At 32.7% G+C, this 16,340-nt stretch overlaps 2 protein-coding genes across 2 annotated transcripts in view; both read left to right on the forward strand.

The window, feature by feature from the left end:
• The window catches only part of LOC127837313 (uncharacterized), a 79,151-nt gene extending 76,690 nt beyond the window's left edge, over positions 1 to 2,461 (forward strand). The window contains exon 16 of the mRNA XM_052364303.1: positions 2,382 to 2,461. Coding sequence (XP_052220263.1) covers positions 2,382 to 2,461 — 80 coding nt within the window. The remainder of the gene's footprint in view (positions 1 to 2,381) is intronic.
• LOC127841054 (intraflagellar transport protein 22 homolog) overlaps positions 1 to 16,340 on the forward strand; it is a 219,312-nt gene that overhangs the window by 138,066 nt on the left and 64,906 nt on the right. The gene's annotated exons all lie outside the window — the stretch shown is intronic.

A 16,340-nucleotide genomic window follows, 5' to 3' on the forward strand; every position in this document is an offset into this window, starting at 1 on the left:
ACAGCTACTAGCTTTACAACTACCACTACTACAATTACTGGTATTACTACCACGCTACTACTTCTACTACTTCTACTACTACTACCACTTCCACTACCACTTCCATTACCACTACTACTACTACTACTACTACTACTACTACTTCTACTTCTTCTAGTTATTCTACTTCTTCTACTACTGCTACTACTACTACTTCTAATTCTACTACTACTACAACAACAACTACTACTACTACTTCTACTACTACTACTACTACTACTACTACTACTACTACTACTACTACTACTACTACTACTACTACTACTTCTACTACTTCTACTACTACTACTACTACTACTACTTCTACTACTACTACTACTACTACTTCTACTACTACTTCTAACATTTCTACTACTACTACAATTACTACTACTACTACTACTACTACTACTACTACTACTACTACTACTTCTATTACTACTTCTACTACTACTATTACTACTACTACACCTACTACTACTACTTCTACTACTACTTCTACTATTTCTACAACTACTATTAGTAGTACTACTACTACTTCTTCTACTTATACTACTACTACTTCTACTACTACTTCTACTGCTACTTCGAAGAAAAGGGGGCATAAAGTGATCGGACTGTCCGTCTGTCTGTCCGTCTGTCTGTCCGTCTGTTTGTCCGTCTGTCTGTCGTCTGTCTTTCCGTCACACTTTGCGTTTAGGTTTCGAAAAATGCTCATAACTTCCATGTCCCTTGAGATATAACCTTCATGCTTGGTATGCATGTGTATATGCACAAGCCCTTTCCATACGCACAAAAATGTTTACCCCTATGACCTTGACCTTGATCTAAGGGTCCGCGTTTAGGTTTCGAAATCTGCGTTTAGGTTTCGAAAAATGCTTATACCTTCTATGTCTCTTGAGATATAACCTTCATATTTGGTATGCATGTGTATATGGACAAGGCCTTTCCATACGCACACAAAAATTTACCCCTGTGACCTTGACCTTGAACTAAGGGTCCGCGTTTAGGTTTCGAAATCTGCGTTTAGGTTTCGAAAAATGTTCATAACTTCTATGTCCCTTGAGATATAACCTTCATATTCGGTATGCATGTGTATGTGGACAAGGCCTTTCCATACGCACAAAAAGTTTTTACTCCTGTGACCTTGACCTTGAAGTTAGGGTCAGCGTTTAGGTTTCGAAATCTGCGTTTAGGTTTCGAAAAATGCTCATAACTTCTATGTCCTTGAGATATAACCTTCATATTTGGTATGCAAGTGTATATGGACATTGCCTTAAAATACGCACACAAATTTTGACCCCTGTGACCTTGACCTTGAACATAGGGTCCGCGTTTAGGTTTCGAAATCTGCGTTTAGGTTTCTAAAAAAGCTCATAACTTCTATCAAGCGTTTATAGGGTGCATAAGTCATCCTATGGTGACAGCTCTTGTTTTATCTTTTTTTTTATTATCATACTATTCAGCAATCCTTTATGGACTGTATTTGTTGACTATTATATCATTGATATTGCAAACGAGTATTATGTCTTTATAATTATCTCACACTAAGAAACGTAACGAATTTAAATTCTATAGAAATGTATGCACCACAGCTTTTCAAAATTGATGTTTAAAGAACATAGTTTAGTTCATGAACTGTGTTTGCCTTTTTAGACAATCTAATTGCCGGGATATTGGTCCTTGATTTGACTATCTTAGATGTTCACGTTTACAATTGTATTGGTTATACCAGTAGGTATACGAATTAATTGTAAAAAAGTGTAGAACATCGTAGTCTGTTATGAGTCATGTTTCGAAATCACTTAGCGACCACTTTTGTTTTCTTTTAGTTGAGAATTAAATAACGAGTTAGATTGCTAAACAAGCATTGTAAAAATCTTAAAGGTTAAGGATATTTTAATATCAATTAACGTATTGATTGTCACAAACTAATAGTATATTTGTGTTTATAAATGTTTAGAACACCCCACACATCGTCGATTACATATATGGTGTATTTTGAAATTTAATCTCCATAGTAGAAGTAAACACATTGTTTTCTTCCGAAATAAGCAAGTTTCGTTTGTGTTTTGTCTCCGTTAACTAATTCGAATCACCGCATAATGGAATGCACATATGTTCAACATTAGTTTCTATGTTATCATGTTTTTTTCTGATACCAAACACTTTCTGTATACTGCATTATTGTATCTGCTTTTTTTCGAATTGCTGCACAAAATTAAATTGATCAATCAGATGATTTGTGTATAAAGCTTGTTGTTCACACATGTCGTTTTTGTTATATGAGTTATAATGTGGAGAACATGTATTATCACGTTATGCAATATTTGCATCTTATATTTTTACTTGTACTTTTTCAGATAATTCTGAGATCCCGCATTTAACTAATATGGTTGAAAACAGTTTCAATAACAGCGCTTCAAACTATCAACAAAGGTAACGTTTGCTTGTCAAAGGTACCATTTGACCATGATTATAAATGTTTTCATTATAATATCACGCTACAAGACAAAATGCACATGACATATTCGGATCAGAAAATACATTTATTATTATTAGGTGCAGTGATATAAGGCTCTATAAGTATAATTATGGAGATAATATAAAAGTGTCAACATGTGTCTGACAGCATAAGGCGCAAAAGATTGACCTAGTTTTGTAATATACTCATAGGTAAATCAAGCACATGTGTATGCTAGATAAACGATATAAAACGATATTTTTTATCACCGCTAAGCAACAGTGTTTGGGCGTTTTCCGTGTTTTCCTTCTTCCGTCCGGAGCAGTTTTGCGAACGGACGGAACCATATTTTGAAACTGCTTTAGCCGATGACATTGAAACTTTATATCAGTGTATATATAGATAAGAGAATTATGTTCGTCACAATCCGTCACAAACAATTTGCAAATAACAGAGTTATGGCCCTTGTTGACTTGAACATAAGTTCAATTTTGTTTCTGAAGCCACATCTTGGAAAAGCTTAGGACAATTTCATTGAAACTTGATTTGAGTGTATACATGTCTAAATGGGTGATGCACGTCTTATTGCGATGCAAACCATTTGTCAATAACAGAGCTTTTTTTAAATTGAGCATTCGTAATTTTTTTATATTGAGCTGTACCTCTGATAATATATGAACCAAAGCCATTCAACCTACGAGTCATATGCAAGACCAATAAACATACAGGCAAGGAAAATGTCAAACATTGGGATCAAAGATCCAAATGTAACACATTATTTCATAATTTAGCCATAACTTTACTATGCATTAAGGGATTCTGTAATATTTTTAAATGATTGTTCTTAATTATATTGTTGTGTGCCACAGGTAAGACTGAGGTGTATGAGGTAAAGATCAAGGCCCGAACTGAAGTCAGATGTTTCAAATTAAAATAAATATGCTTGATTGTGTTTACAATACATCATGTGATTTTCCCCATTATCAGGCAGTGTGTCACATGCAAGATCCTATAGTTAAGGTCAAGGTTATACAAATTTGATTGCACACTGCCTTTTAATATCAGATTTGTCACCTTTTCTTCCTCAAATATTTGTTTTTATAAATGTGTGTGAGGTAGATAAAAACAAACTTGATGGCTTAAAACACAGATAGCTCAATGAGGCACAATAATTGTGCATACACACAATCGTTTCAAATCACCACCTATTAATAGCATCCTTTTTTACTTTATAATATCTTCTTAATGTTAGATTGTTTCATGCGGTACTTTATTATAGAATTGTTTTAATAGGTTTCATTACACCGTTATTAAAGCGTATCAATTCATGATTTTATAAGTAGTTATTTACAGAGTTGCGCGTTGCAAGCTTTGAAAGTGAACCCACACATTAACACAATGTGTTTGCAAAGGATATCAAATCAATAAATTTGCTTGTTCAATTTAACATAACAAAAACAAATGTAAAGGCATACGATATGCTATCAAAAAGTATGTTATATAACAATCCTATTCGTATCTTTATTCTTAATTGCCTCTTGTTATCATTATACAGTATCGTTTTGTCATTTTTACGAGTTCAATTCCACCATTGTATCTAAATTATACAAATCCGCCTTTAGCGGATTACAATTGGTGGGTATATTTTAATCATAATAATTGTCAATTTGAAGAGTGCACTTAACCCTTACTGAATTGCACAGGCATCCAATCTAATATGCAACGTCTACAAGTCTTTCAATATATAAAAGAATCAAAGTGCGACATATGTTTAAAAAACTAAACATTTTACTAGTCATAGTATACATGTTTACATACAAAAATGATATACAAGTATGTTCTTAGCTGAAACATTTCTATTTCACTGTCCGTCAGGGTTCGGTTCCAGGACTTTTTAGCTCATCTATTTTTTGAAAAAAAAATTATGAGCTATTGTCATCACCTTGGCATCGGCGTCGGCGTTGGCGTCGGCGTCCGGTTAAGTTTTGCGTTTAGGTCCACTTTTCGCAGAAAGTATCAATGCTATTGCATTCAAACTTGGTACACTTACTTACTATCATGAGGGGACTGGGCAGGCAAAGTTAGATAACTCTGGCGTGCATTTTGACTGAATTATGTGCCCTTTTTAATCATAGAAAAATGAAAATTTTGGTTAAGTTTTGCGTTTAGGTCCACTTTTTTCAGAAAGTATCAATGCTATTGCATTCAAACTTAATACACTTACTTACTATCATGAGGGGACTGGGCAGGCAAAGTTAGATAACTATGGCGTGCATTTTGGCAGAATTATGTGCCCTTTTTATACTTTTTTAGGTTAAGTTTTGTGTTTAGGTCCATTTTATTCCTTAAGTATCAAAGCTATTGCTTTCATACTTGCAACACTTACTATCATAAGGGGACTGTGCAGGCAAAGTAATGTAACTCTGACTGGCATTTTGACAGAATTATGTGCCCTTTTTATACTTAGAAAATTGAAAATTTGGTTAAGTTTTGTGTTTAGGTCCACTTTATTCCTACAGTATCAAAGCTATTGCTTTCATACTTGCAACACTTATTAACTATCATAAGGGGACTGTGCAGGCAAAGTTATGTAACTCTGACTGGCATTTGAACGGAATTATGGGCCCTTAATACTTAGAAAATTGAAAATTTGGTTAAGTTTTGTGTTTTGGTCCACTTTACCCCTAAAATATCATAGATATTGCTTTCATACTTGGAACACTCGCAAACTATTATAAGGGTACAGAAAAAGGACAAGTTGCATAACTCTGGATGTCATTTTTACGGAATTATGGCCCTTTTTTGACTTTTTTTTTTTTTTTATTCAATATCATACATATAATGTAAACATGTATATGATCATACAACACAGTGATTGTATAAAGCAATAAAGTTCAGACATGTAATACAAGATATGCTATTATATATATATTTTTTTTTTTGAGAGAAAAGAAAAGAACAACAGAGGAATAGTTTTGAAAAATGATGAGTTGTATTAAGTCGGAAGAAAGCATACTGGATTTGTGTGTTTTGTTGTAAATTCACAATGATCTTGTCTGATTGAAAAAAATATAAACAAAAACTTTTTTAGAAAGATAAAAAAAAGTGAAATGTATATAAGTGGACAAAACATTATGAGAATTTAATCCGATTCCATTTTTGTTCAAAGATTTGTAATGTGTCATTACTGAGGGCTATTTCTTTCTCAATCTGGATTTTTAGTTTAAGACTATGGACAAAACAATTAAAATTTGGTACTTGTTTTTTGTACTTCATGTTTAAGATGAAATATTTCATCAATATAACCATAAAATTCACAATATTATTACCGTCTATTGATTTCAATGAGTTAATTCCGAAACTTACATTTAAGAAAGATAGTTTAACGTTTAGTTGCTGTTGTTCAAGAAAAGATGTTAATTGATTCCAGATAGGCTGGATGTGTTTGCACTCCCAAAAAAGATGTTCTATAGTTTCAATGTTTTCACTGCAGAAGTCACACAGATTTGAGTTAGATAATTTGCATTTAAAGAGATATTTATTTGTAGCTATAATTCTATGGATGTATTTATATTGAAAATTTCTCAGTGTGCATTCAATAGTTGCTTTATATGGCATGGTAAATATGTGTTTCCAATTAAGTTCATTTTCTCCAAAAAGGACTTGCCATTTATTTTGGATTTTGGAGTTTTCCGTAGGGTTTTTAATTTGTAGTTTGTAAAATATTTTATTTGTTTTGTTTTTTCTTCCAAGTATGTTTTCTACAAATGTTGTTTGAGTACATGGTGTATTATTTGTATTGATTTCAGATTTAATATGTATGGGTATGCTTTTGATTAGTGTGTAGTACTTCAGAAAATTATTTGAAGGTATTCCATGTATGTAGCATATATTATCAAAAGAGTAGAAATCCTTAATTCTATAGTCATATAATTGGTCGACATATTTAATGCTTCGTTCAAACCAATCTTTATAGAAAAACGTCTTATTGTTTGAAGTTATGTCTTTATTGTTCCATAAAATAGTTTTACTGCTGGTTTGGTTTTCTAGGTTATGAGTGACATCACTCCATGCTGATAGAACATCAGACAGAAATATGTTTTCGTTTGCAATTTCATGTAAGATAGTATTGCTGATGTTACATTCAATGAGTAAGGAGTCACCATATTTTTTTAGGATTTTCTGGTAGAATAATTCCCATTTACTCGTATTGGTATTATCTAGGTATCTTTTAACCCAGCTGCATTTGATTGCATTCAAGAATGAGTCAATGTTCGTTAATTGGATACCTCCCTTTTCTACAGATTTGGGGGAACTGTTAATACATAAATTAATTTAGGAAGTGCAAACGTTTTCAATACTGTGTGTTTTCCGATTAGTGTAAGTTTACGGTGATGCCATGGTTTTAAGAAGTTTTTAAAATTCTGTAATTTAGGTAGTATGTTTTTAAGAACTGTATCATTTTCATTATTTGTGAAAGTAATTCCTAACGTTGTGGCTTCATCGGATGTCCAATTAAATTGCATTTCTTTTTTATATAGGACATTACTTTGTTTTAATTTACCTACTCGTAACACAGTACATTTACTTCTGTTTAGTTTAAGACCCGATGTCAATCCGTAAAGAGTTAGTGACTCTATTAGGTTATGGAAGGAATCGTAATTGTCGTTTATAAAAAAAAGTTGCATCGTCAGCAAATAGGGACTGTTTGATATCTTCATCAGGTTCTAGTGAATAGTGTATATAGTATTTCCTTTAATTACTTCCCATAAGGTGTTTGGGTTTGCATCTTTATTATTTTGAACTGTATTTAATATTTCCTGTTTTATTTGTGTTTGATATTGTGTATCCAATAAGATGCTATTGTATATTTTAAAATATTCTGGGCCTCTTTCAGGTTGTATATTGTGCAGTTTAAGTTCATCTAGAGAGTGGTCAGTCATAAATCCTGGTTTTATGTTACATGTGTCAATAATGTTGCAAAGAGATTCAGATATTAAAAAATAGTCTAATCTACAAAATATTGTTGGTTTTGTGTTTGAGTGCCAGGTAAATTTACTTTCGTTTGGGTATACTGTACGCTAGATATCTATCATATTGTAGTTTTCAATTATGTTATTCAAAATGTTTCTATTTTTAGGATGAGTATAAAGGTTTTCCTGCTTTTTATCTAATAATGGGTTCAGGACAGAAATCACCACCGATTATAATATTTTTATCTTGGTTATGAATTATAAAGGATTGTAATGTTTCGTAAAATGTGGAATCATCTATGTTCGGACCGTAGACGTTGATTAACGTTAATTGTGTGTCATGTATTTTGATATCTATACTTGCTAGTCTGCCAATTATTATTTCGTTAAAGTTCTCGACTGTGATCCCTATATTGTTTTTAATCAGAAAGGCAATGCCTTGTTTATTAGTGTGTTGTCCACTGAGATGTCTCCAACCCATTCATCTTTTAAGGTTTGTGTTAAAGTATTTGTCAAGTGACTTTCTTGTAATAGGCATATACTTTTTTTTTCATCTAATTATTTGAAGATTTTTATACGTTTGTCTTTATTGTTTAGCCCTTTTACATTCAAAGTGCATAATTTAATCATTTAAAGAGGTGATGGGTGATAAAAATGATAGTTTGTGTGTGATTGTCCAGTTAGTTTCTATTTTAAATATGTCCACTTGCTTTCTTTTATAAGACATAATATATTTATATATACAAACACAAATAGAAAACAAAAAGGAGGAATACAAAAAGATGAGTATTCTATAGTAATGACAAAGTAAAAAAAGAAATAATCACAAAAATGAGAGAAAAAAAAAACAATAATCAACTGGCTTGGCTAAATATTCCAAGTATTAACAAACATATGCAAATCAGAAACATGTTGATTTAAGATTTATTTTGCGAAATTGTATAAAAAGAAAAAAATTATTTTCGTATTATTTTATTAATAAAGATGTATACAAGTGTTTAATGCAGTTAATTGATTTGATTTTAAAGATCTAAATGTATAACACTGAGAGTTCTTATGAGAAATTATTTTCCTTTTATGTGTTCATAACAATTAACATAGAAGAGCTAATGACATAAACTATTAAAAATTCTATACATGTAATAATGATACTACATATCTTAATTTCGATCGTAAACGCCGACTACACGTTTATATTATTATTTAAACGTACGAAAATACACAAAAGTGATACGCATATCATTTGAAGTACTATAAATAATACAGTGTTAAATTTGATAAAAACTCGAACACGTTTATATTATCAGATAAACGTACTAAAATACACAAAAGTGATACGCTTATCATTTGAAGTACTATACATAATACAGTGCTTCATTTGATAAAAGCCCTAACAAACATAAGGCACATTATATTTTAGTTGTAATGGTACACCTGCTAATTTATAGGAATGTTTTAAACAGTATTGTTATGTGGCATACAAACCACGGGTAGACATAACAATAGAACACAATCCAATATAAGGTACTGAAGCAACAAAGTAGTAATTGCGTGTATTATCTACATTCTAGAATAAAGACTACTATTGAAGCCATTGAATTGAATTAAATCAGGCAGTGTAAATTTATTAAGCACCTGAAAATTCACCTAACACATACAAAAGCTTCATATAAAATCACAAATGAACAAATAGTTTCTAATTATAGTGTAGGCAGTTAACCTGAAGAGTGTTAAGTGAATAAAACACAAAAGTGATACGCATATCATTTGAAGTACTATAAATAATACAGTGTTACATTTGATAAAAATTCTAACACGTTTATATTATCAGATAAACGTACTTAAATACACAAAAGTGATATGCATATCATTTGAAGTACTATACATAATACAGTGCTTCATTTGATAAAAGCCTTAACAAACATAAGGCACATTATATTTTAGTTGTAATGGTACACGTGCTAATTTATAGGAATGTTTTAAACAGTATTGTTATGTGGCATACAAACAACGAGTAGACATAACAAAAGAACACAATCCAATATAAGGTACTGACGCAACAAAGTAAAAAAATAGACATATAAACAAAAGGAAGAAAACGTGCTACAGTATATGTTACTTTTTTAATGAGTTTAATTATGTGAGCACGTTTTTTAGTTTTTATTTGTATTTTCATTATGATAATAATGAAAAGTACCAGGGAAGGCTAAAACTTATAAATATGTTACTATTTCTTATAAACTTGTAAAATGTGTAAAGCATCTTGCATTATCTAGTAATTGCGTATATTATCTACTACATTCTATAATAAAGACTACTATTGAAGCCATTGAATTGAATTAAATCAGGCAGTGTAACTTTATTAAGCACCTGAACATTCACCCAACTTATACAAAAGCTTCATATAAAATCGAAAATGAAGCAATAGTTTCAAATTATAGTGTAGGCAGTTAACCTGAAGAGTGTTAAGTGAATAAAACACAAATGCTAATAGGTTCACCATTTTCAATATATTCAGTACTCAATTTAATTACACATAAACTATATAAAATATGCATGTATTAGATGGAATCATTGGCACTGAAGGTATCTAAATGAGTTTAATATTTACTTAGTGGTAACACTGAGTGATAATTTTACTTTTATATTGACAATTACCAGATACGGAGAAATACTTCTAAATATTTAACACAACTAAACACAGAACACATTTGCATAAATGAGGAAAACAAATCATTCAGGAGAGGAAGTCTACATTTGCCTGCATCTAGGAAAAAACAGTACTGATTCTAATTGCACAAATGCACAAAGAGATTGCTTGGTCAATGTACATATTTAAGAACATAAATTAACACAGGCCTAGACATGAACAGAAAGCTATGAAGTAGGATTTTAAAAAACAACAACACACACACACTTATTTATAGTGTGTAAATACTAGTGTCATGTAAGCAAAAATTCTTCCTGCTAAAAGGCAAAAGAGGAATCAAGCATACACGTATTCAAGCATACAATGAACGTAATGGACAAAGAGGTAAGATATATATATATGAGAAGCGATTTATACAAGAGTTAAAAAGGCATACATTCTTTAGGGTATGTTTTTATTCTAGCATTTTTTTTTCCAATAACAGACTGAGATTCATTACCTGTATATTTATATTATTTCAGCATAAAAATTCAAAGCAAGCAATATATTGAAAACAAACCTTTTTACTGGAAAACATTTTTGCTTAAAAAAAACTGTTTTAAATACATCATTATAAAACACCCCGTGTTTACATTGCAAAATCATGATCTGCATTTAAACAAGGGACACAACTATGTCTAAAAAAAAAACGATAGTGCAGGTGCGTAGCGTGCTAAATCACCATACTTGTGGCCAAGATGCAGGACATTTTATATTACTTTATTCAAAGTACTTTCATTTAGCTTAAGTAAAATATATTAAAGACCGCTTTGAATTATGGCAAAAATACAGTAAGGAGAACGGGAGCAGGGGAGTTATATATAAGATGAGCGCATGTGGAATAAGACCCATTTTCGCATGACGATGGTCATTAAAAATACCATTGCGATATAAAAATACAATAATAAAGATGGTACATGGGTGTAATTGTTGCTTGACCTTCCACACACAGTTTCTAAAGTTAATTTATTTTATTATTTGTGTGCGGGCACTCTGCTTCTTGTACTAGCTGGGTTTTCTAAACTTTCGGATCAAGATTTTTTTGGCCACGGCTTTTCTAGCCAGCGATTGTATTCCGAGTGTTTAATTTGCGTTGGTTGTTGGTTCCCTTTGAACACAGCGTATAACTTCCCTTCAAAGGACCACGATCTTTCGACGGCACTGGGTTGTTTTCAGCGCAAAGATGCCAGAACCTCTGCATTTAGTTTCGTGAGGTTCTCGTTTACAAAAATGCCCGATCCTTTGAATAATTTCGCTTTGCTCATAATTTCGATCTTTGTTTGGCTTCTCACGAACCTAACTATCACTGGCCGATTGTTGTTTGGTTTAAACTTTCCTAGCCTGTGGGCTATGTCAATGTCATTCGAATTAATCGCGGTTCCTAGGTGCTTGTTCACAAGGGTTAAGATTTTGTCTGTGACCGACACCGAGGACTGACGGTCCTGGTCGTCTGGGATACCGGTTATTCTGACGTTATTCCGTCGGCTTTACTGTTCTGTATTATTGGCAAACTCGTCATGGCTTATTAACTCATCAGATTTCTTATGTTCTAAGATTGCGTTTTGTGACTTAAGGTCCTCGATAAGCTTGCTTTTGATTGAACTTTCTTTTTTCAGTAACTCTATTTCGCGTGTCTGTTCAAAGCAATCACTCTCAAGGATTTCTATTCGGTGGATTACGTTGCCCAGGAGTTTATCTTTCAATTGTTCCACAGTTTCTCTTATTATTTCTTTTATAAATAAGGAATCGTCTTTTGTTAATACGTTAGATAATTTTTGGCTAATTTCGTCGAGGCGTTTTTCAATAGACAATTCCGCTGGTTCTTGAGTTTCGTTTTGCGAACTGGTGATAAATGTTGTCATGGTTTTCTGTTTCTTTTGGTCTGGTTTTAATTTTTTCAACGTATTTTTGGATTGATTGATACTTTTTGTTGGTTCGTTTATTTCAAACACTGACGTGTCTAATAAGCTAGTGTTTGTGGATGTTTCACTCGCGGTTGATGAAAGTGTCCGCTTACCCTTATTTATTTTATCTGATGTGAGCGTCTTCATTTGGTACACAAATAATGAGGGTATACTGTCACGGCCGTTAATCACGCGCGCCACCTCTTTTTTGAGATGCATTAATAAATGAGCCAATGCAACTTCCGAGGTGGCGCTCAGGCCCGGATGTTTTGAAATTTAATAGACAACTTTACAGGGTGATTAGGTTTAATATGATTTCGCAGTATTTTAACAAATCGGCCAATGTAGTGCGATTCAGCGATTATAAATTCATCTAAAATGTACAGAAACATTCAATCACAACCCATTTGGAAACGTGAGGACCATTATAAGTTGTGGCATGGTAGAATTCGTAAATGCAAATCGATGTCTTTTGCCTGTGTGACGAGCAAATTCCATGCCAATTAAATCGCTTATTACATAAAACGATTGCTTTGAACCTGTACAAGTTAGTGCGTGCACAAAAACGTCGGCTTCTAGCCGATCTAATAGATACATTTATATTTTTCAAAAAGAGATGGAGCCAATGCCAAGGAGGTGGCGCTCAGATTAGGAGGTGGCGCCAATGCACATTTATAGCTAATTTGAAGTGAAATATTTTATGCTATGGTTTCTCAAAGACCTATAGATCTATAGGTCTTTTGGTTTCTATTACGCTTACAGAACTTACATTATTTTTGTAAGTTGACTACTTCAGCACATTTGAGTCGCGTGCGTTTTAATTAGAAAAAGTAGTTTTCTAATGATGTATTGATGGATTTAAACGATCGTCTTTGTAAGATAACAACATTTAACATAATTTATACAAATATGTTAACGGAAAAAGACCGAGCTATCTTCATTTTTTTTGGAGTTAATAGTTGGGAAAAACAACATAACTGAGCCTAATTAAGATTTGTTGGCCTTGGTCTTTTAGTAAATTAAGCATTTGGATTAACGGCCACAAATCATAGTTTCAAGAAGAAGTGTTATCTTATTCTTATTTCGTGAACTTTCATCATACTCTAAACAAATATTGATGTCGATGAATTATTTTGATAATATTGAACTTTAAGTTATTGGTTTGATTGAGTATTACAAATTATTGGTATACACCGTACAATATGTTTCATTCATGTTGGTGACTTCTTAATTGAGTTGATCACTATTATATTGAAAAAACTACATTATATTTATTACATATTGTGTTTATGTTCTGTAAAGATTTGGGCCTTCGTATGTACGTTGAAAAATAAACTTAATATAACAAATATCATTATCCATCAAATCTACGTCATGTGATAATGTCATTGCGATACGACTGTTAATTGATAACATCCTGCATTGGCGCCACCTCCTATCATTAGCGCCACCTCCTAAGCATTGGCTCCATCTCTTTTGGAAAACTGCAAAATTATCTACTACGTCGGCAAGAAGCCAATATTTTTGTGGATGCAGCATCTAATGTATGTTGTACGCAATCGTTTGATGCCGATGGCGATTTAATTGGGTGGATATTTCCTCGTCACACATGAAAAACACATCGGAATGCTTTTTAAACTCCACCATGCCACAGCTTATAAAGGTTCTCACGTTTTTAAATGGGTTGAGAATGCACGTGTCTGAACATTTTTAGACGACTCAATCTTCGCTGAATCGCACTACATTGCCCGATTTTAAAAATACTGCGAAATATGTTGTACAAACATATTAAACCTAATCACCCTGTAAAGTTGTCCATGAAATTTCAAAAATTCCGGGCCTGAGCGCCACCTCGGAAGTTGCATTGGCTCATTTATTAATGCATCGCAAAAAAGAGGTGGCGCGCGTGATTAACGGCCGTGACTGTGAAACCATTTATTTTCGTCAGCACAAAATTTCGTCCTTTTAAAAAAAATGACTATTGCGTCAGCACTTAAATTCGTCTATTTCTGGTTTTGAAAAAAAAGCGTCCGATTTGTTTGTAATGTTTGTAATACATGTAATACGCGGTTGCGAAAAAATCGTGCTGGGGAAAGAGGGGTGACACTTGGTAGTCACTTGCAGGAGGTGGGCCTTGTTTGGCATATGCCAATTAACAAGTCTGTTATTTCAGGTGATAGTAACTGTCCCTTATTATTTTATGTCATTGACACGTTCTTTGTTATGATTAGCGGATAAGTGGGACTGAATAACCGTTAACGAGTGATTTAAACAACGAAGCCAATTGCCAATTTGTCTTTTTCCATTACAATCACGGACAACCAAACACAAATCAATATATACATTATTAATTTGTAATAAAAGCGCAGAATATATTTCAGTCAGGTGTTGATCACACATCGTCATATTTTAATTGCGTTTAATGGTATTGTCTTTAATCCGGATTCGCCGCGTGTTGGCTGTATAATCTGCAATACCCCTGTAAAACAAAATGGGTAATAAAGTTGTTAACAATTAGCGCTAATCAACACTATTATACCTAAACGAAGTCGACGCATTCGATACAGCCTTATTGTATTCGCGTTTTACAGGAAATGTCAGTTGTCAGTACACTGTATAATGTACACCCCTTTGTGTCAAAACCGGATTTAACTTGAGTGTGATTAGTCGACTGTTTCATGTTCTTTGTATCAATATCATCAGGGTATATGTACTTATTGTACTATTATTATACCAGTCTACAAACAAGGTGCGCGCTTCCGCATATGGGTATTCGGACTTTCCAAAAAAATGACCTACGGTTTAAATTTCACGCAGTCGAACGCATTTAGCAATATAACTCGTTTTTTTTCTCACTTTTTCTTTACTTGCAAAAAAAACTAGTGGCTTAAAAATTACCTTGCAATCTTTTTATCTCGCATTTTGCGAGTGTGCGAGTGTGCGAGTGTTAATTTCGAGCCCTGTGTATATGCGTGGATTAAGCTGGATTTAAATACCTCATGCGTACGGTAATTCAGTCTTATTTGTTTCAAATATGGGACATGATTGTTCGTTAGGATCTTGAATTCTTCCATCGGTCGAAGGACGAAAAAGACGAAAATTAATGTCTGACAAATAATAATGGTTTCACAGTAATTAGCGGCTTATAGTTAACTGTGAAATCTAAAGATAACATGTATACAGAGGTGGTTTGCACTGTTGATTTTGTTCACTTTTACTTCTTCAAGCGTGACGATTGTGCAGTTTTATAGAGCGTTCTATAGAGCGTGACGGAAGATGGATAACTGAACTTTTCATCCCGCTCGAAATAGCATAGTTTATAAAGAAAATTCCCCACCCGGCGTATCTTGTTTGAAATTTTTCAGTTCATCAAAGTACTTATTTTGCTTTAGCTAATTTCATACGTACATTTCTCCCACGATGTTAAGTCCTTATATTTACAACTTTCACACTTTCACACTTTTATCGCACTGATTGCATATGCTGTTATAAAAAATCTACATTTTGTTTTTTACTGTTACTGTTTACACCGGCGCCGGAAACCGAGCGTTTTATATAATTCTATTGCAGTTAGACAATTATAACGTGTGATCATATATTTATCAGTCTTAATGCGATTATTACAAACGAATCAAAACTAAACGCCCATCAAACTTCATAGTACAATTGTGTGGTCTACTTATAGCTGACCTTTTTTTATATTGTTATGAAAGCGAATTTATGTTAGAATTATCTAAAACTAAGCAAGTAGATTTGATTAATTGTTTTAACCTTACTAGTAGGTACATTGATGACATACTTAATTTAGATAATCCATTATTTGAACAATATATTCATAAAATCTACCCAAAAGAACTAGTCTTAAATAGATCGTGTATATCCAATACAGACGCTGCGTATTTAGAATTACATTTAACTATTAATAATAATTTGATCAAAACTAGTTTATACGACAAACGGGACGATTTTAACTTTGAAATTGTGAATTTTCCGTTCGTAGATGACAACACCCCTACAGGACCTTCCTATGGTATATACATTTCGCAGTTGGTACGTTATGCCAGAGCATGTTCATGTATTAAAGATTTTAATGATCGTAATTTAATATTAACAAAAAAATTGCTAAAACAAGGCTTTTTGTATCATAACCTAAGAAGTAAATTTGCTAAGTTTTACTCTAAGTATGGTGATTTAATTTCAAAATATAATGTTTCTTTAAAATGGCGTTTAAATAATGGAATCTCCCATCCATCATTTTACGGAGATGTTTTGAAGCGTGTCCGCAAATTAAA

Source organism: Dreissena polymorpha, chromosome 1 (assembly GCF_020536995.1).
Source record: "Dreissena polymorpha isolate Duluth1 chromosome 1, UMN_Dpol_1.0, whole genome shotgun sequence".
NCBI classification, from domain to species: domain Eukaryota; kingdom Metazoa; phylum Mollusca; class Bivalvia; order Myida; family Dreissenidae; genus Dreissena; species Dreissena polymorpha.